Raw genomic sequence first — 26,006 nt, forward strand, 5'->3', positions numbered from 1 at the left:
TCTTTCTTATCAACTTTGATGGAAAACCACCAGGTCTGCAGACTTGTGAACTAAAGGGTGTGAGTTCAGGACAAGACACGTGAGATTAAGAAATGGACATACAATCTTGATCTTAAATCAGATCAATTACCGTCTTAGCAACGTGAAGAATTTAAAGCAAAGCAGGAGTTGGTCTAAAGGCTCCAGATACCATATTCCAATATGGCTTAAGGTTTGTGGTCATTTCATTTGGTGTTTATTTTTTTATCCATGCACTACTGAAGCCTTGTGGAGAAACTTTGAGTTCAAATCTTTCAGTTCCACAGTGACATGCTAAGAAATGACTTTCTTGCCAAGTTACAGTGGCCATTATTTTATTTTTTAGTCTATGAGTGACATGAGACAAAACAGCTTCAAAATAGAAGTCAAAGAAAACCTCAGGAGTGTTGACTGTATTTCCTGCTCAGAAACTGGACTTCATGAGAAAGAAACTGTGACAGCTCCAGCTTCACAGCATGAGGTCTGGTCTTGCACACAAGCATGTACAGACAATCCAGATTAGATGCAATCACACGTGGAGCGCACTGAATGATGACTGTGGGAGAATATGAAACAACAGTTCATACTTGAGAAAACAGCTGGAAGTGATTTCTGCAGCGGTGTCACCGTAGGTTTTTAATTAGTGCACAGGAGTCAAATAAAATCCTAGAAAGGTGGAGTTTTCATGACTGTATAAACAAACACCTGTGCTCATTTGGGAGGCACCTATTCAGAGTGCATGACTGAAACATGACCAGACTGGTGAAACACTGGCCTGAATCTGATCCAGTGACTAATTCCCTTGGCCTGGCACAAAATGTACTGTCTGGGAAAAGGGGAAGGGAAACCTTAAAACTCCCCAAGCATTTACACGCATGCAGGAGCCTGCTCGCTACAGTTTTGTTGATTGTGGCAAAAGATCAATAAAAAATAAAATCCTGATTTAATTAGAAGGTACAGATTTCATATGTTTTTGTGAAAGGGTTCTCCTCAGGAACGGCGGCAACACAAACAAGGTCATATAAGCACAAGACAAACTGGCAATTGTAATCAGGATCACACATATTTAATTACAGTAGCCAGTATTATTATTATTATTCAGCGAGTAAATACTGACTATAACACTATACAGTATAATCTCTCTGTAGTGTGTCACATTTCAAAAAAGCTTTGATGAATGTTTACTCACTTTGGCATTTGAAAAAAAGAAGAAATCAAACACATTCATGTTGCCGGCAGAAAAAATCTGTTAAGGTGACAAATAAAAACCATCTTGTAATTTCTTACAATGCAGGTATAGCTTTAGAAGATGTCATTACACATAGTGAAATTGTTAAAATATAGTATGGATTGTAAAAGGATTAAAAAGACAAAAAAACAAATAGGAATGTCACAAAATCAAATATCCACCCACCATCATCTGACCTGTAAAATCATCTCATGATGCAAAAGCAACGATCTGCCTCCTCTGCTTTAATTTATCTCATATTTGACTATTAATGTACTAATGAAGCCTCAAGTTTATGCTCAATAGAAAGTCCGGGAAGTTATTTAAATTGATGGAAACCTTAGTTAAACCTAAAATCAACATAAAACTGGACTAATTACATGACAACTATACATACAATGGAATAGGATCCTTCTATAAATGAACGGGTCCACGCTGGATGTTCATTAATGAAACAGATCAGCTCTCAGTACAATTTCCTTCAAATTAAACATACTTAAAATCAACGCAAAAATAAATAAAGTGTACCATAGCCAGAGCTTAAAATAGAACAATGAGGAAAATTAAAAGATTCAAGAAGCTCCTTCAAGATGCTCCTAAACCCTTTTTACATGTTTTTTTTTTTTAAAGATCTTTTGAATACTAAATAAACAAAACACATTCAAAACGATTCAGTAATCAAACCTCCTGCAGCCATGGCAACAGAAAACTGTGCCTTCATGTTGAATCACTCTCATAAACCGGAGTGAAATCATAATCACACGGGCTGAAGGACAAACGTCGTCAACACACACGATCAAGGGGTTTTAGAACGCTGCCGTGTAAATGTAGCTGCCCAACATGACGGCGTTGGTCTGAATGACGGCAGGAGGTCAACCACTGGTCATGGCAGACCATAATCTCTGTTGCACCATTGTCTGATGTGCTTTTGTTATTGTCACTTGAATGAGTAGTCGCGCACTCACACACAGACACAGACAAAAACTAGAACCAATGGGTCACTTTCCAAAAAAAAACGAGACACCATTGTTGTCAAAGAAACGCAACACAATCAGACCTGAGGAGAATATACTACATACTAGATTTACAGTACGTACTGACTAGCACGCTAAATTCTAATGTTACTGTTTCTCACGGCTCATCTAAAACTCATTTAAAACTGATGAGATGAAAAATAAATAATACAACTACATATGTGATGTTTTCATGATGACGAAGCACTTCACATTACAGTACAGTAACTGTGTGGTAATAGTATTATAATAATAATAATAATTGTTAGTCAATCATTATTAATATTATGGTACTGTCATCTTATTTATATAGTCAACTTACAACTTGGTAATGAGCCATTGTTTTTGCAAATATTTTCATGTGAAGTAACACACGTGTCTTATAATATTTCTCATTACCGAGCTATGACCTTGATACTACTACGACATAGTATTACGATAATATTATCGGCTTATTACCACACGTTTACCACTGATATTACCAAGAAATAAGATGGCAATACCACAATGATACCTCTCTATTACATATGTATGTATGTATTACTATACTATTAGCAGGTTGTTAGAGCGCTGTAATGTAAAGTGTTACGTGACAAAAGGATTAGAATAGTCTGATTTAAAAGTACACAGGACAGCTGTGACTACAGGAGTCTGTGTCGGTGATCAAAGCCACCGTTCACTCACAGAGTGAATAAACACGACCGCTTCTCGACCCCCCCACCCCACCCCGCACATGGAACATTCTCTTCCAAAAGCACTGTGTGTTTGGGCTATAGCGGGCTTGTGTCGTCACAGTCCAAGTGCTGGACAGAGATATTCCAGCTCCTTCTGTGCCTCTTCATCCTGAAGGAAAAGAATCAGTTAAAAATTAAGATTCAAGCAGCCGATCAAACAACTGCTGCTGGTGTGTGACCTTCAGAGTGGGTTTATCAGCAGAAACTAAAACACTTTAAATAACACTAGAATTAATATGTTTCAGAACACTTTAAAGCTTGATAATGAAAAACTACAAGAAATCCAAGTTAAAATTTGTTGTGACAAAAAATTGCAGCTGTGTTAATTGAATTGGTTTGACTCTTGTTTCATATTCTGTATTGTTTATGTATTGTTTAATTTATATTAGGGATGCACGATATTATCGGCAGAGATTGCATTTAAAATGTATTACCGGATATCGGTAAACACGCCGAGATCTGCTGATATGACCGATGACTAAAACAGTCGGCTAAACAGGCTGCTACCTCCTTGACTCCTATGCTGGTGCGCTCTACAACCATTATCTTTTTACGTTCATTTATTTTGCACAATTAAGCAAATTTATATCTAGGAAAAACATATAGATGGGTATCATATGGGTTCTGCCCAAGCACTCCAGATAGATCAGCATATTGGCAAAATGTCCAAAATTGTGCATTCCCAATTTGTATTAACATTATTTATGAACTGGAATTGGTGAGCTGTGTTGGCCTGGTCTCCCTTGGACAAGTGATTTCTATCTCAAGCAAGGGACTTTGTGGTTAAATAAATATACAATATGTACTCAAAGCAAGAGTCTTGCTTTGCGGAGGCTGTTGTCGTATGTTTCAACAGCAGACAAATGGACAAAGCATCCAGATTGATTTAATCTCCCATTTTGAAGTAAAAGCTTTTTTATGCAAACAACAGGAGCAATCTATTTTCTGGTATGTGAAGGGCAACATAGTTCCCTGGTGCACATGGATAAGGTAGCGATGAGTCCTCTGTTTCGGTTTGTTTTATGCACTCTGCAGTCTCACCATGAGAGGTCACTACATCTTACACACTGGACCTTTAAATACAGCACTGCAACATCACTGAGATGGAGTCTACCTCCTTGGAGACAGCATTCATTGAACAAGCATCTTCACACATCTTCTTCGCCTTTTCTATCTGCCCCAGGTACTTGTAACACTGTCAAAGATTAGAACAAAAAAAAAAAAAAACAGTTTACGTATTGTTCAGTTGTGGCAGAATCCCAAAGTACACATGTTTGTGGTACTAACCTTGGTTAGAAACGTGTAGTTGGCTTTAGAATATCTTGGATGAAGCTCCTCAACCTCAATATAAACACAGATTAAAGGGTCATTATGAAGCCAGAGAACAAGACAGACATTTTCCTTTTACTCATCACCATTTTTCCAACACAGCAGCAATCAAGAAAAGAAAACCACAAGTTGGGAAAAACGCAGTTGGCTATAGCCCTGCAGCATGTATTTGAGGCTTTCCTGTAGTGTCACGGGCAACATGTCATAACAGGACCACAACACGATGAGTGAGATACAAAACATTTGAGGAGGAGGCAAGTAAAAAAATATTGGCCAGCAGCAAAATAAATTTTTCAACTACATAAACATTCAAAATGTGGGATTACCAACTGAGCCTCTGCAAACAGGGTGACAAGGTGATTTTGGTATACGCTGGACAAACGGGATACAATACGTTACATCTGCCATGACAGCTCAGAAGAGAAAATGAAATCATTTAAACCAGGGGTAGGGAACCTATGGCTCGCAAGCCAGGTGTGGCTCTTTTGATGATTGCATCTGGCTCGCAGATTTCGGCTTTTCAGATAAAACATAAAATATTATCACTTGTTTTAATCCATCCATCGATTTTGGAAGTGGAGGAAACGCAAGTGAATGACATAAATGCAGCACCGTTCTATTCCCTGGCTTTGGATGAGTCAACAGACGTAAGTCATTTGTCGCAGTTCAGTGTGATTGCAAGATATGCTGCTGGTGACACACTGCGCGAAGAAAGTCTTGCTGTTCTGCCAATAAAAGGGTCCACAAGAACCAGAAGTCGCATTAATGGTGAGTATTATAACAACATTATTTAAAAGAATAAATTCAGAGGTTTATTATACTCACATTTAGTTAAATTCAGTCTTAAAATATATTATATGGCTCTCACTGAAATAAATTTGCAAATATTTTGCTTTCATGGCTCTCTGAGTCAAAAAGGTTCCCGACCCCTGATTTAAACCGTATAGAAGTAAAGTCAGCCTCTCCATCAGTCCTGACCTGAGCACAAGCATCGTCTAGTTATCTTAATTAACTATAGACTGGGCCTTAGTAACTGGGCCGATACACAGATAAACTCAATAAGTGTTGGAGATTTCTTATATAATAAAAGCAGTTGTTTTTTATAGCCTAACAATAAGCCTTTTAATATGGAATTTGGGCAAAGGCCTTGCTTTATGGAAGCCGCTATCTTGCACACCAGACCTTTAAATGACTCGGGTAGTTTCAGCCCTCTTTGCGATGGCACACTTTTTGTTTTTATGTGGGCTTCAGTTCAGACAAATATTACATAGAAACACAAGGTCAAACTTTCCCTGGACTGACATAAAAAGGTACATTAAAATAAATGTACCTTCAGAAAGTTTCTTAGTGCATCTTCAACTGTAGCGCTTGGAGGTTCTCCAAATAACGTGGCCGCAACTTTCCTCTCAATCCACGACAACTGGGCGACCTGCGAAACAATATTGAAAATGAGTTTGAGAGTGTATTATCGTCTCATATTCTGATTGATTAAGCTAAGGCAACCTTCCAGGCTTGAATGCTAATAGTGTTACACTTATGTCACTTTTTCCACGAGTGAAAGATTGGGTGTGGCCCAAAATTTGCTTTGTTATTTCCGCAGCCACACACCCAACACAGCACCTGTGCTTCAGTGCAGCAAGGAGACGATATTAAAGCACAGGAGGTCAGAAAAACAAGCTGCAGTTGTGATAACTAACGGTTATCAAATTAAAGCAACAGAAATTACAAACATTACACAGTTTCAATCGAATAGGATTTCCAGAACCATTGACTTCTTTTGGGTCTTACTGAAATAAATGCTCTCTCAATAAAACTGGAAGTTAAACTGCAGTCGCTCAAAGCTATAAAACAAATCTCCAGTCGTGGGCCTGATTGCAGCAACATGGTCAATAGAAAGTGTCTCTTAGCAACTGAAATAAACTCAATGCATTTCCTAATTTCTTAAGTACTTCTGGACAAAAAAAGGGACACCACTTCTACACCTTGTCACCTTGAGTTAGTCTATGAACACGTGTTCCCTCCATTGATACTTTTCTGTTGACATTCATAAGACGAAAACAGCCAGAAAAAGCCCAGGTCAAACGTGTAATGTTCCTGCTTTACACCTTTCATCAGAGCAATGTCTAATTGCAGGTGTAGTGTTTCTCTGGCGTCATAACAGGAGCTTTCAAAAGGAACCGCTGGCTGAATGCAAACAGTAAATCTTTGTTGAACATGAACACAACACAGAAGAGCCTGTAAAATATCAGGTGTTAATGTTCAACTCAATTTGCACAGTAACTCACCGCCTCTCTAGTACTAACAGAGATTCATAATATTTTCCTTCCTTCTTTCAGGATATTAGTTTGACAACTGGCACAAAGTTAGGTGATAAACGGCTCGTTAAATAACAGGGGAACCGAACAACAGTAGGACATCTGCAAACCTTTACAACTAAATGGCAATAATTCATCATCATCATACAATATTTTTTAAATAGCGGAGGAGATGAAATAACTGATGCATAAAGAAACAATCTTGAGCTATATCGAAAATGAACGCCGACTCTGAGAGAACAATAATATATTGCAAATATCACAAATGGAAAAATAAACTTCAGAGAAATCTAAACAGTGGGAAAGAACGGAGGAAACCATGGGTGGAGAGTGGCTTATGTGTTGTGTGTGGCGACGGTCACATACACTGTAGCACCAGCGGCCCAGCAGGTAGTAGGATGTTGGATCTTGTGGCTTCAGCTCAATGCATTTATCCACATGATCCTGGGAGGGCAGGCAGACAGACAGACACACACACAGACAGGGAGAAGATTTTCACTGTTGATTCATGACACGGCTGCTATTTTCACTGCCTTCTGTTCTGACCTGATCTGTCCTGCTTCACCAACCCACAAGTATTTCACAAACACCTCACACACACGTGATCTCGCCAAGCAAGCACACACTCATGGTTATCACACACTCTACCTCCCTCCCTCATTCTTTTCCACTTGCTCGCTCTGTTCAGGTTTTTATATATAGACACACTCACCGTCCATTTTATTAGGAACATCTGTTTCAACCGCATGTTAACACAAATATCTGATCAGCCAATCACATGATGACAACTCATTGTATTTAGACATAGCTGAAGTTCAAACAAAGCTTACGAATGGAGGAGAAAGGTGACTTTGACCATGGCATGGTTGTTGGTCTGATTATTTCAGAGGAACGTCATGGGCTACAGCAGCTGAGGACCACACCAAGTGTCCCTCCTTTCACTTTAATAGATAATAATGAGAGTGCTGAGTGTATATCGTCCAACTGCAGCTCTCTTTCTCTATCTCTCTCTCTTTCACCTGTCAAGTGTTTGTAGGAAGCTGCTGACAGAAGATAAAACGCAACATGCTGTTCCATACATGTCTTGTAATTGAATGGCTGTAGGAGGCACTGAAATGATTGGTGTAGCCATGACCCCTACCCTAAACACATGTGATATGCAATGTCCAATATGGTTAGGTTAAACTTTTTTTGTCCACGGTGTGGAAAATTGTGGACAACAAAAACATACATAACAAACGCAATACTTACTTAATTACAAGTAAATACATTCAGATTAGCAGGTTGTTAATTTATCAATTTAATTCACTAAATGCACAAAAGATATCTTGTAGACATTTTGTTGTTGTTGTTGAAATTGTGCGCACATAATAGTGTGAGTATGTAGTAATGACATTTTCAAAAAGTGCAATCCCAGACAACAACTTACCTTAAAAAGGTACCCATTCTTTATCTTGTTCTGGATCGTGTCATATTCCGCCATCAGTCCACATGCAATGGCATACCTGTAGAGAGAGAAGAGTGCGATGACCAGCTGTCTGCAAGTATGGTGTTTGGCTCATCATCTGTCACTTTTACATACTTAATTTTCACACATGAAACTGCCCCAAACAAATGAACAAGTCTTGTCATTTGTGGTTCCTAATGGAACGTGACACCAAACCACATATATGACTGTAAAGAGAGACTGGTTAAGCAATTTGCTAAAATCATAATACATTTACGTATTCTTTTATATCTAAAATAAACATATCTAAATACACTTGGTGGTTACTTTTATTTGATTGAATAAAGTCTTATTCCTCCTCTGCCCAAACTTTCCCAACACTGGAAATGGTTCAGCCACTCCAATTAATATATGTACCAACTTGGACCATTGGGAGGGGGGAAACAAGGCACAATTTTAGTTTTGGGGTCTGTAAGCCACCATGACGCTGAGGGTTTGTGGAGGAGAGCGCTGATCAAAGACATTTCACTGGAAGGCTGCTTCACTCCTGCTGGTACTCTGTCAAATGCCACCGAGTGACATAAACACCTTTTATTTGAAGGATCAGCACACACAAAGGTCGCCTGACAGTGAAGTCTGACATGGTGGTGCTAATGGTAGATGGAATCAAAACTGCGTGTGATACTGTATGTGTGAATGGATTTTTCAACAGGGCATGATTTTGAATTGGGTTACTATTCTCTGGAGTCAACCTGACTCTGGACAGTGATCAGGTACAACATGTTGATACAAATGAAGACACCCAAAAAAAAAATCACATTATATTACATGACTACCAGATAACTACACAGTTAATTAAGATAAAGTTGGATTTATAGGTTTCTATTTCATTCAAGAAATGATTGAACTATAGTCAATATTGCTCAATCTAGTAAGTGAACAAAACATGCAAGGAAGAAAAATACACATGAATATGATTTAGGGAGGTGAAATTAGCTGAAATGTCATGTGAGTATGTTTGGCATTATAACCGCTCACGTGGGTGGTGTGGAAAATTAACAGTGATAAGACAAGTAGCGCATGCATCATTTCTAAATGCAATAAATATTCTCTGGAAAGCAGAGAATGGCCAATGAATTGCCAGTAAAAGTATCAAGAAAAGAGCTGTGTTTATTTTCTTAAGATGGTGCAGGGTGCAGCCACTTGCTCGATGAGTGGAGTGCTCTACAACATAACAGGAGGAGAGATGCTATCTGCCTGCAGTTATGCTGTGTGGTTTTCAATCAAAACAGACAGTTGTTGGATGTCAAGGCTTTGAGCAAATATATCACTAGTGACTAAATATCTGCTCAGAAGAAAGTTTAGTTCTATAGTGGGCATCGACAATTTAATCCCAATTTGAGCTCTTGTACAAACAGTGTAAGTTGCTCATAATATCCAGCTGTTCCACAATATGACTGCAAGATATGGTTTAATTAAAGCAACAGATCATCAGATCAGAAGCTGCAAATAATTAGAAATTTAATTTAATGGGAAGTAACAGATGGGGTCAACATCCGATGAGCTGGTGTTCAGACATTCTACTTGTGGTGCGCAATTTTTGAATACAAGTGAATGTCCATTACATTCAAACCATTGTCAGATGAGTTTACACAATGCTGACTACGCCTATCAGCTCCATACGTGCTCTTTCTGTGTTTCTCACTATGGCAGGGTTTTGTGTCTGTGTCTGTGGTGACATTCCCACACTGCACACAGAGTGATGTGTTTTATGTCACGACTGATGAAGGGAAGGCAGAAAGCATAACAGCTACAAGTAAAGCGAGATGATAAGACGGCAATCAACAGTAGAAATATGGGCCTAGAGTCGTCCTTTCAGCTCTGAAGGCTGACCTGAGAAGTGGGGAAAGTCTGATGTTACTATGCAACTCCTTGGCTGAAAACGACAAGAAGCACCAATAAAAAGTTTCCTCCTAACACTCATAATACCGACTTGGGATAATTAGCAAAGGTCAGCATGCTAACATGCTTAACCAAGGTGTCATCAGTATGTTCACATTATAATTGAACGCATGATAGCAAGCTGATATTAACATTTTGCAGCAGCAACAGAGTTGCTGGAAGGGGCTGGACTACCTTCCCTATGATAAAATACAACAGAATGAAACCAGTTCCACCGCTGAATAGTAATTACAATTGATAACTAGAGCTACTAGCAGTGCTGAAGGGGCCCTGGCACATTTATGCATGTCAGGGTGTGGAGTGACCGCAATGGCCATTGTGTGGCCCCAGAGAGAGTGCAACAACAATTTGTTCTGACAATGACTAGCTTTACAGGTTATCATCGTGAAGTAAGTGGCCTTAAAAAAAAGACAAAAAAAAGGATTAGAGATGGGGCGGAAGGATAAAAGCGTCTGCTAAATGACATGTAATGTAATGTAAAACATGATGATGATTTGCACCAGTCGATGCTGGTCCCTAATGAACATTTCCTGGGTGAGGGCTGTGGGAGAGATTGCTCAACTACCAAGATACTGAGACATATTTTTGCTTCCCTCTGATTGGCTAGCTTTAACATTATTCAGCATGTGGCAATTCTGGCACTGTTTACTGTGAGGTATGTAAATCCAAGAGTGCCAAAGACAGAGGTACTTGTGAGTGGAGCAGCATGTAAGAGTACTGGTTCATTTTGGCATCTGGACTTTCCCCTGACGAGTTATACTGGGTGGAGTTGGCAGTTGTGAGTACACCCTCCTCCTATTCTTCTGTATTCTAGGTGTACATAGAAATAACAAGAAGAGGATGAAAGGTAGCAGCAAATCAAGACATGGGGCAAAACGTGAGAGGGACAGAACACTTAATTGTCCAAGCTTAGTCCACGTTTTACTGCGGCTCAGTGAAATCCCTCACTCTACTGTGCAAAAACAAAAGGGCCTAAGTGTCAGGTGCTAGGCGGAAAAAGCAGATGGATTTCAGCCTTCAAATTCAAACATAGACAGCACATTCAAAGACCGATAGGGCCAGGCAAGACTCCAAGTCAAAACATGTACAGAAACAGTAAGAGGAACTTGAGGAATTCAAGGACAATGTGCAAGAAGTGCGCTGATATGCAGTGAATGGCAGAATTAGCAGTAGGGATGGGACAGATATGCTCACTATAATTTTACAATGGTGAATTTCCATCATCAGAAAAATCATGACTGGGGATAGATTATTTCATGTGAGCGACTTTAAATGGCTGTCTAATCATCAAAATATAATCACACTGATTTATTTGGAAGCAGCATAAGCCAGAGCCTGTGTCCCTACAGTCTGCCAAAAAAACAAAGTGTAAGGTCAAGTAATTTAAGAGCAGATTTTTACAATTATTGCATATAATAAAAATGACTGTAATTAGTTTCACATTGCCTCATCCCTAATTAGCAGATAGTGTGAGGTTGGACTTCTTCCCATTTGTCAACTGTTCCCTCAATGATGAGACCAAAGAACAGCGTGGGCTAAAGTTCATGCACATGCACAGGGTTTCCACAGCTACAGGGAACACAGCACAATGCTGCCACGGTGACACCATTCTACCTCCTCTGACTGGCTCTGCTTTAGGCTGCCTGTTTAATCCATGGGCCTTTGTACCACCAGAGAGGCCCTGCAGTCAGGGATTTACATGAACTGAGTTCACATGGTGGGATAATTGAACATGCACCTACAAACAAAGCCAGTGATACAGGAGCCAATCAGATCTCCCAGATGCCATCCCACTGAATTTATACAAACAGGGCTCACACTCATATTGTCATAAAAAGAACTCAAGTAGTCCGAGTATATGTCTTCCACTCTCACATGTGACCCCCACACACACACATCAGCTATTTTTTACTAGAAAGTTTACTAGAAAGGTCAATGACAGCTGCATATTACTCGAGTGCTTATGAAGAATGAAATATGAGAGGTGAAGGTGCATACTCTGAGACTAAGCCCTAAACAAAATATTTCAGGTAAAAACCAATGTATAGTTTAGTAATGTTGTTTGGTGATACATCTACTGCCTCTCTTGTCAAACAACAGGTACTGAAGTCAATATTGTGACTTCTCACAGGGAAAAGGGTTAGAGTGGTGGGGCTACAACATCATTTTAGAAAAATTAAGGGTGAAGTTTTGAGATTAATTTTCACTCTGTGACCTATTTCCCAAAAATATAATTTTTAGGACTCCCAAACTGCAGGTTCAGGGTGGATAAAAAGCTGATACCATACAATAATTAACTTGTTCTTGTGTGTACAGGACTTTAGAAGCTTTTAAATATCACAAGTCACAGTGCACCTCACTCTACCAGCTAATGTGTCACTCAAAGGCCTGAGAGACAATGCATTAGATCAGTAGATTTCACTGGCTACAAGAATCTACTCTCTCTACAAAAAAACAAATTTCACAAAGGTTAAATAAACTAAATCTTTCTGAATCATATGGTTAGTTGTATGACTTGCTTTAAACATATGAAAATGAATAGCTTAACAGTTATTGGATAGTTGACAATTTAAAACTGGTTTATCATGAATGAGTTTGTCTGTATGATCACACATGAAACACTTGGGGAGTTTATTAATAAATGTTTTGGAACACATCCAATTGTACTTGCCTATTGAGAAACTTTGCCAGCTTTGCGGTGCCTTAGCACGAATGCTGAGAATACGACAGCAGGCTCATACACAGCAACACAAATGTTGATTGGGTCCATTAACAGCTCTTTACATGCAGCGACGCAAAGGCTTCGTCTTTGTTTACTCATGAAACTGCAGTGGCTCTCAATAGGATCTCACCACTTCCTGTCCTGCTTTACTGTGTTTATTTAGATGAGTACTAACTTACTCTTTAGGTTAGTCAACATGGTTATCAAAACTTTGATTTTATAAAATTATCATGAAAAGGTTTAAAAAGCCACCCAGTTACTGGAAGTCTCAGTGAATAGTTTCGGTGGTAGAGCAGGAAGTGACTTGCAACACATACAAACAACATCTGTCACATTATGACAAGCTGGGCGGCATTCAAGGAAAACAGGTGACTTTTCTCACGGCATCGGAACACCAAGTTAACAGTTACCTCAGACATAAACTTCCTTCAAACACTGCCTGGCACTATCCCCAGTCCTTGCCTCCTCCCCTTTTTAAGTGCAGCTTTACCCACTTTGCCCTGTCCCTTCAACTTAGACAAAGTTTCTGCTTGGTTTGAGAATTTTACAAATTCCATTAGAGGATATAGGATTTAGCATTAAGCTTTCTTTAAAGCTGTTGCTCTTAATTAACTAAACAAACACAGCCTTTTATTTTACTAGATGTCTTGAGTGCTGAGGTATGTATTTGAGCTAATACTAAGTATCCTCTATTGAACTCAGTAAACTGGACTGCAGGCTTTGACCAGGCAGTTTGGGCCTGATTTCCAGGAAAATCTTTAACATGCACATAAACAGAAAGTGACTGGGGAAAAAATTCAGTGAATACAATGTACGTATATATACATATATATATATATATATATATACACAAGAGAAAGGCAATTCACGGTTAAACTCAAGCATTATGCACTTGCTGGCTTGATTGTGAGGTACTCAAATCTACTTTGAAGTGTAATTTCACTCTATTGAGGCTATATTTGGAGCAGACTTTGCCGATGTCTTCAAATCCTCACAGTGCAAATATGAGCTTAGAGTTCCCTCTGATGCAATCACTATGTCTCTTTTCCAGCCATGGAAGCATATGAACAGCAGTCAGGTTTTGACATGAGCAGTGTTCCTGTGGGGAATGAACCACAGGGGTCTGCATATCGGCAACTGCGATTCATGTCACCAGGCTTGACGTACGACTTAGTGAGTAAGAGGGGAGTAAACAATAAGAGAAATGGTTTACATTCCTGAAAGTGGATTTGATGCCATCAAGTTGCTTGGGAGGGGGTGATCTGCAGGAAGATGACTATTATCTTACAACCATGCATGTCTGTAAAGCATGAAGCAATACTTTCCTGAAACTACCTCAAACCTATTTGAGAAAATATGCACTTTTCTTTGTATATTTTCATCTGCCTTGATTTGACCTACAGGGTAAATGTTGTGTACTTTCTAAAGAGTTTCCTTAAAAAGTAAAAAGGTTATGTTTGCTTAACTGCCTAAGAAATGCAAGAGTCAAGCATCCAGTCAAACACCAAGGAACAGCTGCTCCAGACACTTTGCTCAAAATAACTACCCAATCTGGGGAAAGTACCGGTTTGATGTTTTCATTCAGTCAAATTCAACCATCAGTGATTCCAATAATAGAGCTTAATGACAGTCACATGTCATCAAACTGCATCTTCAAGTATAGCCAATGGATTTGCTTTTGAAATGGTAACAAGACTTTACTGACAAAAAATTAATCAATTAAACAATAAAATATGAATCGAAGGAATCAAATCAAACCTACCACCGATGGCTTTCAGCACTGGTAGGGTTCAGTCTCACTGCCTCCTCGCCAATTTTCTTTCCTAAGAAGAAAGGAAAGACAGACAACAGATTCTGCAATGACGCTCCATTTTAACACAAAACTGAAAACACTTGATTCACCTCTGACATTTTCCGCATGACAAATGAAGAGGGTGGATTAGCAGAATCAAAAGGTGCGTTGTCTAACAAAACAACAGCGTACACAACATACATCAAGATACATCACCAGGCACTGGATTAAACAAATACAAACAGTGACTTGACATGAATACAGAAAGAGAAGACCAAAGTCATGCCAAAGAGGTCCAGAACTGTGATCAAAAACCCTTGTTAACCTTAATCCTTCATCACATAGTGGAAAGTGTCTCATTTTCTCATTACATTAACTACACTAATATTCAAACAAATGTTAATTGTGATGCTCTGCTGTTTTAAATGTATCAAACACTGTCAAATGCAGTGACAAAGGTGGAACTAGAAGGTACCTGGCTAGCTCTGATTAGAGGCACAGCCTCAGGATAGATCAGAGAAACAGGTACTGTTAATCCAGTCTGAACTTCAGAAATGCAGAATTAGAAACAGCCTCATTTTATGAAATAAAGCATTACCATTGGCTGCAAAAAAGTCTTTGCTTGTAACACAAGACAAGCACAGAAAGTCATCATGCCCTGCTATTAAAGGGCCTGTGGCAGAAAGATGTTTTGTCATCATGAAGCTGACTTGACTCTATGGTGTCCTGTTTGGAAAAAAAAATCGCTGCAAACAACATACAACACATAAAAATTACACTTGTGGTCATTTTCTGGTCACTGCAAGCAAAGAGAACTGCATGGATCTAGGTTTCTCTAGGTGAGACACTCACATCTGAGGTTTATCCAGTGGTTATGACTCTGTACCACATAATTGGCTAATGAGGCATTAAGTCTGGGTTTAGTAAATTACCATTTTCTGCGTAGTCCTTTTTCTCATTCAGAGTGGAGCTGAGGTCATGCAGACCACAGTAAGCTCGGGCGAGCCGCCAAAGTAGTTCAGAGTCCTGTCCGAACTACAGAAGTACATCAGTGTTAGATACAGCAACATAAACATACATAAAATGAGAATATACAGAGTTTTAAAACACCTCCTCTTTTTGCTCCAAAAGGATGCTGAGAGCATCCCTTTTTTCAGATTCAGTGCCCTGATGCAAACAGTCAACCCTTTCAAGGAAGTTTGAAAACTTGTCTGCAGGCTGTTCTTCGACCCTCTGTTCTTCATCACTAAGCTCCTCATCCTCAGAGTCTGTCAATGCAGTTATATACCTGCAACAAAAGAGACAATAATACGTCGGTACAATTTCCTGTTGGAGGATATTGTTAGCTAACTGCCTAAATTTCGCCACATTGTCTAAAGACAATGGCCTCTGTCCAAGTATGTCTAAAAACATCTTCTACTTGTGAGGTGAAAATAAAACACTTAAGTGAAGGAGTTTTTCAGACCAATCAAAGTCATGTTTTAAGGCCTTATATAAGTGCATCACTTTATTGTTTATAAATGCTAGCTTGACATCTTGACATGGATACCCGCAAATGTTTACATGAACACAGAGAGAACTGTTTGCTACGGTGTGGCATGCAATACCCATATAAAAATTTCATGGTACCATCTCAACTACTGTAGTCCTATGAACTAAAACTCTTGGATAACACTTAAGAAGCAGCAGCACAACAAATAGCTATAATATTAAAAGTACAGGAAGAAATCAAAGACAGAAAAATTTAAAAAGCCTTGATTAAGTTTTGGCAGCAGGTGCATGTGCGTCAATAGTGGTTAAGGGAATATTTCGGGCTGTGAGCCATGGTTCTGGAGGAACGTGTTTGAGCGAGCAAGAGACAGAAGTACTGTAGATCCAAATGTTGTTTCGCACTTGAGGCTGCTTCCTGACTCCACCCACATCGTACACCTTTAGCCCTGACTGCTATGATTTACTAGGGTTAGGAACATAAACAAAAGTGGAAAATTTATTAAAATAAGTGTACATTTTGATAGGGTTTATCTTATGGTTTCCTACATGTGACAACTAAAGAAGTTAAGAAATGTAGAATGAAACCACCACACAAAACTAATGTTACATACAGGATTCTCTCTCTCTCTCTCTCTCTCTCTCTCTCTCTCTCTCTCTCTCTCTCTCTCTCTCTCTCTCTCTCTCTCTCTCTCTACCCTAATAGAAATCCAATAATAATACCCAATCCTAATGATAACAGATGTAAAAAGATTTATTCTAGCTTCCATAGTCTACAGGCCATACCACACTAAGGACACGTAATGGGAACACCATATGTGCATAATGAAACCTTTTTTCGTTTGCGGACATTTAGCTTTTTTGAACATAGACATTTCGTAACTGTAACCTTTCCTACAGCCTTGCTCTCTGCACCAACCCTGAGTAAACTATTAAACCTGCTGGCAAGGCTCACATCATTTATTGGCCAATACACCATTTAAGCTTAAACAATGTGAATGGCTTTTGTGTTTAATCTGACTGTTGTGGCATTTCTTTTTTGTCTGGCCACATGATGTTACAGAAACTTGCAAGATAGTGTATCTAAGTGCATTTGAGTGCATCAACAAGACAGTCACTTTATTGAGACCTATGTCAATCATTCACTCACTCACTCATTCATTCAACCCTAATTCATTCAACCTTTTGTTCATTTATTCATTCAGCAGTTATTTACTCAGTGCAGCTGGAGAGATAAGCAGCACAGTAATGAATGATCAGCGCATTCCTGTCACGCCATTCCACGGGTCATGAATCACAAGCTGAAAGGGAAAAAAGAAGCAGAGGATCTATTTGTAATAGTGTGTGCTTATGTAATGTGTAATATATTTGTGTTGCATTCACAGGACAAGAGTTTAGAATATAACCTCCTGTGAGCAGGGCTACTTTTTAGGGGAAGAGTGGATGCTACAGTGACTCAACAAACTAGTGATAAATAGATTAACCCTGCTAAAGGAAGCTAACATCTGATTTCACAGCTCCACAACACTTGAGACAGCTCCACAGAACTTGCAATGCTTCTGTTGGATTTAAAAGCAAAACAAAAACAGCTACTACTGCTAATTGTGGTTAAATATGAATAGCAAAAACTTACAGATGGGCTCTTTAACTTTCATTTTTAACAAACTGTGAGCTCACAAAGTGAGATCACCCTTTCAGTAGACAGACCCCAGGGGGCAATGAAGGATCTCTCGATGAGGCTTAGCAACAGCAGTCTCTGAGGTTACACTGTTCAAAACAAACCAGAGTTACCATCCCAACATCACCAGGCCTTGGAACATGCAGCCTGGCTTATTCAGTCTGTGTAGCTGTGGTGACAGGACAGGGCAGGAAGAGAAGGCTTTCACTGTATTCTCTTCAACTTTTGTCAATGGCCAACTGATTGGGGTTTAGTTATTTATTCTCCACATGCCCCCTATAGGTTAGGCAGAGAGTGACACTTTCCTACTAATCCATGGCTGAGCCACCTGTTGACAACATGACTGGGCATCACTTTCTTTCTATCTATTCCCTCATCCACTGTGATAAGTAGTACAGGTGGAAATCTCCTCCAACAAACAATGACACTGCTCGTCAAGAATGAATGTGACAATTCACATGTTCACGCCATAAGGAGGTTGAAACTAATTTGGAATCTAACAACTCAGGTATATTTTAAGATTTTTGCTAGTTGAAATTGAGTGATTTAATCTAACTGGGAGCGTCTTAATCCACCTTGTGAGCAGGAACAACTTAGGCATCAACAAAAGAAAATGATAAGCTCAAAAGTCATACAACTCTGATGATGTGTATAAGATGGTAGCGGTTTTCAACTGGAGCCAGTTCTCAAGTACCATCCTGATATGTGAATAATAACTACTTTAAACAGGAAATAACACGGCAAAGATATAAAGGAATTTGGGCTCCAGAGTAACTTGCACAGTCTACAAATGTATCCTCATCCTCAGCATGACTATACAGACCAGGTGTGTATGGCCATCTAATGTGAATATGTCCTTGCACAAGGTGGAGCAGTTAATCTGTTTTTTGTGAATAGTTGTGCCAAACTTTAACAGATTCCCTCACGTCCTTCCATTGATTTCACATTAACAAGGCAAAAAATGTGTGATTTCTGAGGCAACAGTGACCATGACATTTCACCTTTGGCCACTAAACTAAACCTTTGTGCTAAATGTAAGAGGATTCCCTCATGGCATTCTTGAAATATCACAAGATTGGGATGGACAGACAGACAACCCGAAAACTATAGTTGACTTTGGCACGGAGACGTATAAATAAAATGTAATTCATAATCCAATCACATTTTAAGGCCAAAAACTCAGATAATTGGAATTTAGACTTCAGCATTTTAAACAACAGAGCAGACCGGGAGCATGATGGTTTTTCATCAGACTTTACCCTAATCCTAACCCTTGAGATCATAAGACCATTAAGGCAAACATAAATAAGAAATGCAGGTGGACAGAGATAAATTCAACAGATATCAGTCAGACGATAAAACAGAACGGAATGCATCAGCACTGGGACACACTGTACTCTTAAGTCAACACATGTTTGTTTGGCTGAAAGACGTCAACTGAGGTATGAATCTGAGGATAGAATTCTGAATGTCTTGGTCACAGACAGCTGCAGAGCAGCATGAACCATGGCATCACAGAGGAGACAAACTAAAGCTTTTAATCACAGAGCAGACAATGAGCTCTCTTTTCTCTTTCTTAACATTTCTGTGTGTGTTGATCAGGCTTGCCCCTTGCTAAACAAAAATGCACCTTAAATCTGCTTAAATCAACAACTATCCTTTGCCATAAATGTAATTTTTTTTGGGGGGAAATAAAAAAAGTCATGTCCTTGAGCTTCAGAGGTGTGCTGTGGATAATAAACTGAGAACTGTTCAATGAATTACAAGTTCATACAAGACACTTAAAAGTGAGGCCCTGACAGCTTGGCACCTGGACAGGGTGATTGATGGGTCTGTAGAGAAACATCACTGAGGAAGCAGTTGTGACATATGAGGAGTCAATGAAGTAAACAGATGAAACTTGAATCCTTACAGTGGAAGGGTTTACATTTTCCAAGTTTAAATCAACAATACGCTACACTTGCAACATAATTTACACATAACGTCTTAATGATTGTTCCGTTTTTGGTGTATTTTTCTTCGGTAGCACTGTGGTATTCATTGCTACACACTCAGATAAGCACTGTACTGTGTTATTGTAAAAATGATGTGTAATTATCTTTATTTAACAACACATACGATTTCTGTCTTACCAACAAATAGATACACACAGCTTGCAGTGGAAATATGTGTTAAAGGCCCTGCTCATACACGATGCTCCTTGTTGGAGGGCAAAAATCTCATTAACGTATATATACGTTAATGTAAATTAGTTTTATAAAAATTCAACAGGCCTCAACACATGGTTTGTTTGTAAGGCCACTAAAAGTTGAACTGGCATTTTTGGAAACTTAAATTAATTAAACAAATGAATTAATAAACTGACTCACCATATATATTTAAATGGTATGGATTTCCACAAACATACAGTGATTAGAATTATAACTCTAATAAGATGATATTGTGCTCCAAACACTTCCAATGCTGTTGAATAGATACAAAGAGCCATTTAAATGGATGTGAGGATTAGGGGTGTAACTGGCTCCTCTGGGGGAACGCTACTTATTCCCTGAGGGGCTGGAATTTTTATCGCACTATTCCCACACACCCTCTGCTCATACAAATAACAGAGCGGCAGGAAAGGCTCTTAAATTATGGGAGGTGTGTCCGTGATGTGATTTCTTTTAAAGCATAATAGCTCGAGCTGTAATTAGAACATTTGATGCAGCCAACGACTGTCACTTTGTGAACCATAGTGAACCTGTGAAGTGCATTAGCTTCAGGGTGTCTTGCACCTCCATCTGCTCCTCTAGCAAATGAGGATGTGATGTAACACAAGGTATGATTAACAGAGATGTTCATTTGTCCTAAAATAAGAGCCATATGATATGGTGTTACTAACATTTCTATAAGTTACACTTTCAATGCCAACAAACCTACATCCCGAAATAATTTTAAGGTTATAGCTCTGTTTTTCATGAAGGTTTTATGTTGTAGTTGACACATGACACAGGTCAAATATCTTCTACTGCTGAAAAATTAAATAAAATCACTTTTAGATGGAATCTAATTAAAAAGGTTTGTACTTTGTAAATTACATTTTTTTTTACCATTTAGTTGTGTTTATGCACACATGGTGCATATGACATAACTGAAGAATGTGCAACACTAAATGACAAATGTCAAAACAACAAAACAAACTTTGTGATTCTTAGAGAACATAGGTGTTGCAACACATTGGATTGGATTATTCAGATGACCTAGTTCATGTAAAAAAATGCTCTTGGGCAATTGATTCATCAAAACGACAGTGTCAGAGGTTGGGAGGAGTCATTCAGCACTGATCTGCAGGTTCATCACACAATTAAATACTGTGTGGTTAAAATATGAATGCAGTGTTTCCTTGGCATTTTGCATTGCTTCAAGTAAAAAAAAAAAAAAAAAGTTTGGTAAGACTTATGTAAATGTAGAAAAGAACCTTGGTTTACATGGACTGACAAACCAGCCAGTGCATGCTTTTTGTGCTTTGAAGAGGAAGCTAATAAGGAAATGTAAAGGAATGACATCCTTTCTGATATGCAAAGGCCGCTGTAGTTCTCAGGACTGCTTGAGAAAGGGAGGAGTCTGCAGTCTCACAAGATATAATCATGTGCCTGTCTGTCTGACTGCTAATCGCATTAAATCCTTTGCTTCATCTTCATATGCTGATATCTTTTTGCATATGATGAGACCTTTAAATGGTACTTCGATCAAAAGGAACACTTCTGTTGTTTATGTTACTCAAGGTTGGAATAAAATCAACGTATTTAGCTGAGGGTGGAGGTGGGTGACTTGGCATGTAGCGCTTAATTAGTCTGATGTTCTCTGCAGCACCTGAGGCCAATGTACATACTGTCAAAATTATAATATATTTTATAAAATGGGCAGGCAATTTTACTGGTACAGTAGGAGCGTCACACATTTTTTTTTTATTCACACACTGAGCAATAAAGACCAAAAGTAGCAATGAACCTGAAATCAATTTAATATTTTATATCTATTGCAATGGTTATCATGTTTGTGTGTACTGGAATGTAGAAAAAAACTCATCACATAAGTAAGAAAACATGCATAACACTAGCATAATTTGATTATTAAGTTAAGAATCATAGCGACTGCAGTCAGCACAGAGAAATCTCTGTTAAGCTACTGGCTGTGGATCAGATGTCACCAGAAAAACAAAAAGTCTGTTTTTAACTTTAATTATTATTAAATTATTATGTCCAACTACCACTATCACAGAAGTGCTGCATAATAAAAATTTAAACACAAGCTTCAGTATTTTCTATTTATTTAAATTTCTATTTATTTAAATTTCTAGTTATTTAAATGAGCCATTCAAATTTAATGACTCAGCCTTCGAAAACTGAGGACACAACAAAGACTTGACGAGAACTTTTCTTTGGTGACTCATGATTCGAGCATTAAGGACAAGGGACTCGACTCGAAGCACTGAGGAATCAGGACTTGACTTAGACTTGAGTACAACATTGGTGAGGAGTACAGGATAACATTGGGCAGCAAACTACTCACCCTCCCTCACTTTCTGCCTCCTCCGAGCTCCGACCCTGAGTTCTGGTGCTAGTGACAGCACTTGTAGCTCTTTTCCTCCGTGTTGGTGTGGTCCTGTGTAGAGGGCTGGCTCTACGCACTTCACCGTGTCCCATTAGCTCCTCCCTGACTTGGTCCTGAAGTGAGGGAAGAGCACTTTTCAATGCCTTCATCTCATTCTTCAGCTCAGACACACACTGGATCAGGGCCTCGAGGCGCTCGAGCACCTCAGCCTGACTGCCAAGTGGACTTAGACCATCCACCAACATGACATCAGGTCCCTGTTCATAAGTGTGGCTGAGGCGGTACCCAGCCCAGGAGGGTCTTCGGCTTGAACGAAAACCTTGATAGCACATCACAGCTAAACTGACACCAGCCACTCCAGCCAGTGCTCCCAGAACCAGCACCTTGCTGTCCGCCTGGGCCATCCTAGAGGTCTGAAAAAAATATAACAATTCAGTTCACTGACTGTTCACTTCTATAAACAGAAGATGCATAATACAAAAGTACAGACTACTAATGATTTGAAAAATACTTTGTCTTATTAAGATTTGGTGAAGCTACAAACAATCAATGTCAACAAACAAATGTCAAAATAAGGAGTGTTGTAAATGGATGCAAAAAAATTATTAGCATTATCAATTATGTGTATAATATTGATAATGCTAATGTGAGATTGAGTATAATACAACTATTTAGTGGTCATACGTGGGGTCTAGCTCAATGTAGAAGAACAAACATATTATTTTATATAACCTGCAACTAAATCATAAATTATTATCAAAATAGTATGTACTGTATATGTGCTTGAGGTGCATTTACCCCCAACACCTTGCTGAGTTTAATGTAAATTGGATTAAAACTGCCCAAGTTATTATTGTTACAGTCAGACAAACACCAGAGATTCCAAAAGACTGAATACTGCTACTACCATGGGTACATATGTTTGCTGTTGTGGAAATGGCTGTGTAGCAGAAACTCTTGGCAGTTACACATTAGAAATTAGGGATATTTTGACTCCTTACTGTACATGGAACACACCAATACAATGTTGATATTGCTAGAAACTTGATTAAAATGGAAGAGCCCAGATAGATTTGTACCATCACAGTATCAATGCTGAATTTTGTAATTAGGCATATCTATAATTGACAGACTTGATGAGAACTCATCCAAGAGAAAATCTGGTGTACAAATACTTTCCTGCTTATAAGTCAACAAGTGCCAGAATCTGTGATGACTTTGAAAGTCGTGTACATGTTATCTTTCAAGGAGACGTACAGGGACACATCAACATGAGCCCCCTCCAAATAGAAAACATTAATCTTGTGTCTATGTTAATACAGTACCTCATGCATCCTGTATTATGTCCTGAAAAGGTCCTTGTCATTTGAAAACGTAAAGAAAGAAGGAAGGAGATACTGAAACACAACGGAAGATCCTGTTGCATGCACATCTTTAAAGTTTGAATTCAGCCATCGTAATTGTTATTATTCAAACTTATACTTTTACTACTCAGACAAGTCAGACTGAATGTCGCTTAAAAGACACATATAGCCAACTGTTCACAGTGTCTGATGTCTGATCTACATGCTTGGATACTACCACACTACTAAGAATGCGAAATAGCTATCGGGCACACAGCAGCTTACTACAGACTGAAAACACTAGATATTCAACTAGATATTCATGTCAGAGACCTACTCGTAATACTGGTTTCATTTACTTGAAATAGCCCTGCTAATAACACTGCTAATGACCCTGCTCCTAGCTCTACGTTACAGCTTCCACAACGCTAACAACAGCAAACGGTAGCAAAGGCACTAAAACAAAGTGGCTCAGTAACTTTAGACAGTTAAAACATTCTCAAACAGAGAATTTTGACCATTTACACAAGCATATTTCGTTCAATTAGCAGTACAACGGAGAATAACAGAGAACTTACTGTGAAAGTAGGAGGCACTTGTGATGGCTTGACAGCTCCCCGATGCAACAATCAAAAGGCTCCGTGCGTGAACATAAGCAATAGCAAAGTGTTCCGCGCGTTCGCCAATGTCACAAAACCTACCTAACTTAGTTTTCTTGCAATCAGTCAATTCATAAATTAATAAAATAATGAGTTCTTGCTGATATAACATCGCAGATTCAACCACGTTGCCTTGGGAATGAACGGAGAGTGTCTTCGAAATGTCAACGTCCAGTCCTCTCTATCTTCAGAATCAATATAACAGTGACCTAGATAATTTTCCACTTAAATATAGGCTACCAAATGAAGCCTGACTATTTTAACCACTACGAAACATGTGAGCATAGGACAGCTCTGTTTGACATTGGACATTCAGCTTCATACTTCACCCAGGCTTTGATCTGCCCAAGGCATCGGCAACAGTAAAATCATTTTTCACAGCAATTCATATGCATGCAACTGTATTTATGTACATTCAACTTATCTACACAAGGATGTTGCAGAAACCATTGTGGTCGTTCAGGTCACAACACTGTTTCAAAAAAACTTTCAAACCCAATTCTGTTCCCCTTCTTCTACTATTATTCCTTCCCGTCTTCCACTAATACCATCATCTGTCTTTAGATGTCTTCCCATGACCAAAAGAACATTTTCAAATATATTATTTAAATAATTTACCATGACTGAGTATAAAAGTAATAAAAGAGCCTTACATGAGATTTCAGACCATGATTTAACTGATAATTTAAATTGTTTCCTTTCTCTTAGAATATCCATAATCCACTTGCTGATACAGCTTGATCAATCACCCTTCGCCTCAAAATATAGCATTTGCCTTTCAAGATTCAAGAAGTTTGTATTGTCATTATGAGGACATAATGAAATTTTTGCAGAGACTCCCGGCTTGAGGTACACAAAAAAATAGCAAAAATAACGAAGGACTTAACATTTAAATAGACATAAAGAACGGCTTAACCCTTAAATAAGACCCGACAAAAGACTTGACATTTAAATAAGACACAACAAGAGACTTAACACCTAATAAGACACCTTATCACAGCAGCCAGAGTTTCTCTGTGTACCATCTACTGTTTACCGAGTACTACAACACTTAAATGTTCAAACTTCACTGTTCAAATAAGGGCTACAAAGGTGCCAATATCCACTTGCTATTGACAGTTGCATTTAAAAAAGTAATAACTTCTTTTAAATGGAGTGACAATCACCTGTCATTTTCATTTTCAGGCAGAATCTTTCCACTGTCATCTGCAAGTCTTACCTACAACTGCCAAGAATACCTTGTATGTAGTCTGCAGTGCTAACTTATTATAAACAAAGTATGCAGCTTTTCATCATTATTCTACATGCAGAGGTTCAGAAAGGGACCCACCTCGACGATTTGCTCCTCTCCCTTCTCTTTGATTTGTTCTATGTCCCGGTTCGTGAAGTTAATGGAACGTTTAACAGGAACTAAAAAAAAAGTATCTAAACAAGTTTTATTACCTCAACCTTGGATCTGAATCAGTGAACATAGAATGTTTCCATGCCCCAAATGTTTCTTAGTGTTATAGATGGAATGTAGCTGTAGAGAAGAGTTATAATGGAACTAAAAGTTCACTTTGTGTTCCTAATGTACTATGTTGTCGAGGTTCATCACCATTACACAGTTAAGGATTCGACACTTTTCTGTTACTACCTGTGATTTATTTATGAATGTGTTGATATTTTCTACTCATTTACTTCTT

The 26,006-nt window shown here is 38.7% G+C and overlaps 1 protein-coding gene across 2 annotated transcripts; it reads right to left on the reverse strand.

Moving 5' to 3' along the window:
* Positions 1–1,068: 1,068 nt before the first annotated feature.
* On the reverse strand, positions 1,069–25,722 carry LOC122781480 (regulator of microtubule dynamics protein 2). Of its 2 annotated transcripts, none has more exons than XM_044045164.1 (11): positions 25,652–25,722; positions 22,278–22,732; positions 15,671–15,848; positions 15,493–15,595; positions 14,531–14,591; positions 8,067–8,142; positions 7,004–7,081; positions 5,653–5,751; positions 4,281–4,334; positions 4,108–4,188; positions 1,069–3,102 (listed from the first exon to the last, which is right to left on the reverse strand). In XM_044045164.1, the coding sequence occupies exons 2-11, from the start codon at positions 22,721–22,723 to the stop codon at positions 3,049–3,051; spliced, it is 1,230 nt and encodes a 409-aa protein (XP_043901099.1). In that variant the 5' UTR covers positions 22,724–22,732; positions 25,652–25,722; the 3' UTR covers positions 1,069–3,048. The 2 variants fall into 2 exon arrangements, with proteins under 2 accessions (XP_043901099.1, XP_043901098.1); XM_044045163.1 differs by lacking the exon at positions 25,652–25,722 and adding an exon at positions 24,241–24,521.
* Positions 25,723–26,006: the final 284 nt, after the last annotated feature.

This window comes from Solea senegalensis, linkage group LG15 (assembly GCF_019176455.1).
Source record: "Solea senegalensis isolate Sse05_10M linkage group LG15, IFAPA_SoseM_1, whole genome shotgun sequence".
Taxonomy (NCBI): domain Eukaryota; kingdom Metazoa; phylum Chordata; class Actinopteri; order Pleuronectiformes; family Soleidae; genus Solea; species Solea senegalensis.

Excerpts from the sequence above, each read along its gene's own strand:
- LOC122781480 (XM_044045164.1), bottom strand. The coding sequence starts at position 22,723 with ATGGCCCAGGCGGACAGCAAGGTGCTGGTTCTGGGAGCACTGGCTGGA. Across the intron at positions 14,592-15,492 it reads AAAGGACTACGCAGAAAATG|GAAAGAAAATTGGCGAGGAG; the intron begins GTAATTTACTAA and ends CTTTCTTCTTAG. Across the intron at positions 4,189-4,280 it reads ACTACACGTTTCTAACCAAG|TGTTACAAGTACCTGGGGCA; the intron begins GTTAGTACCACA and ends AATCTTTGACAG.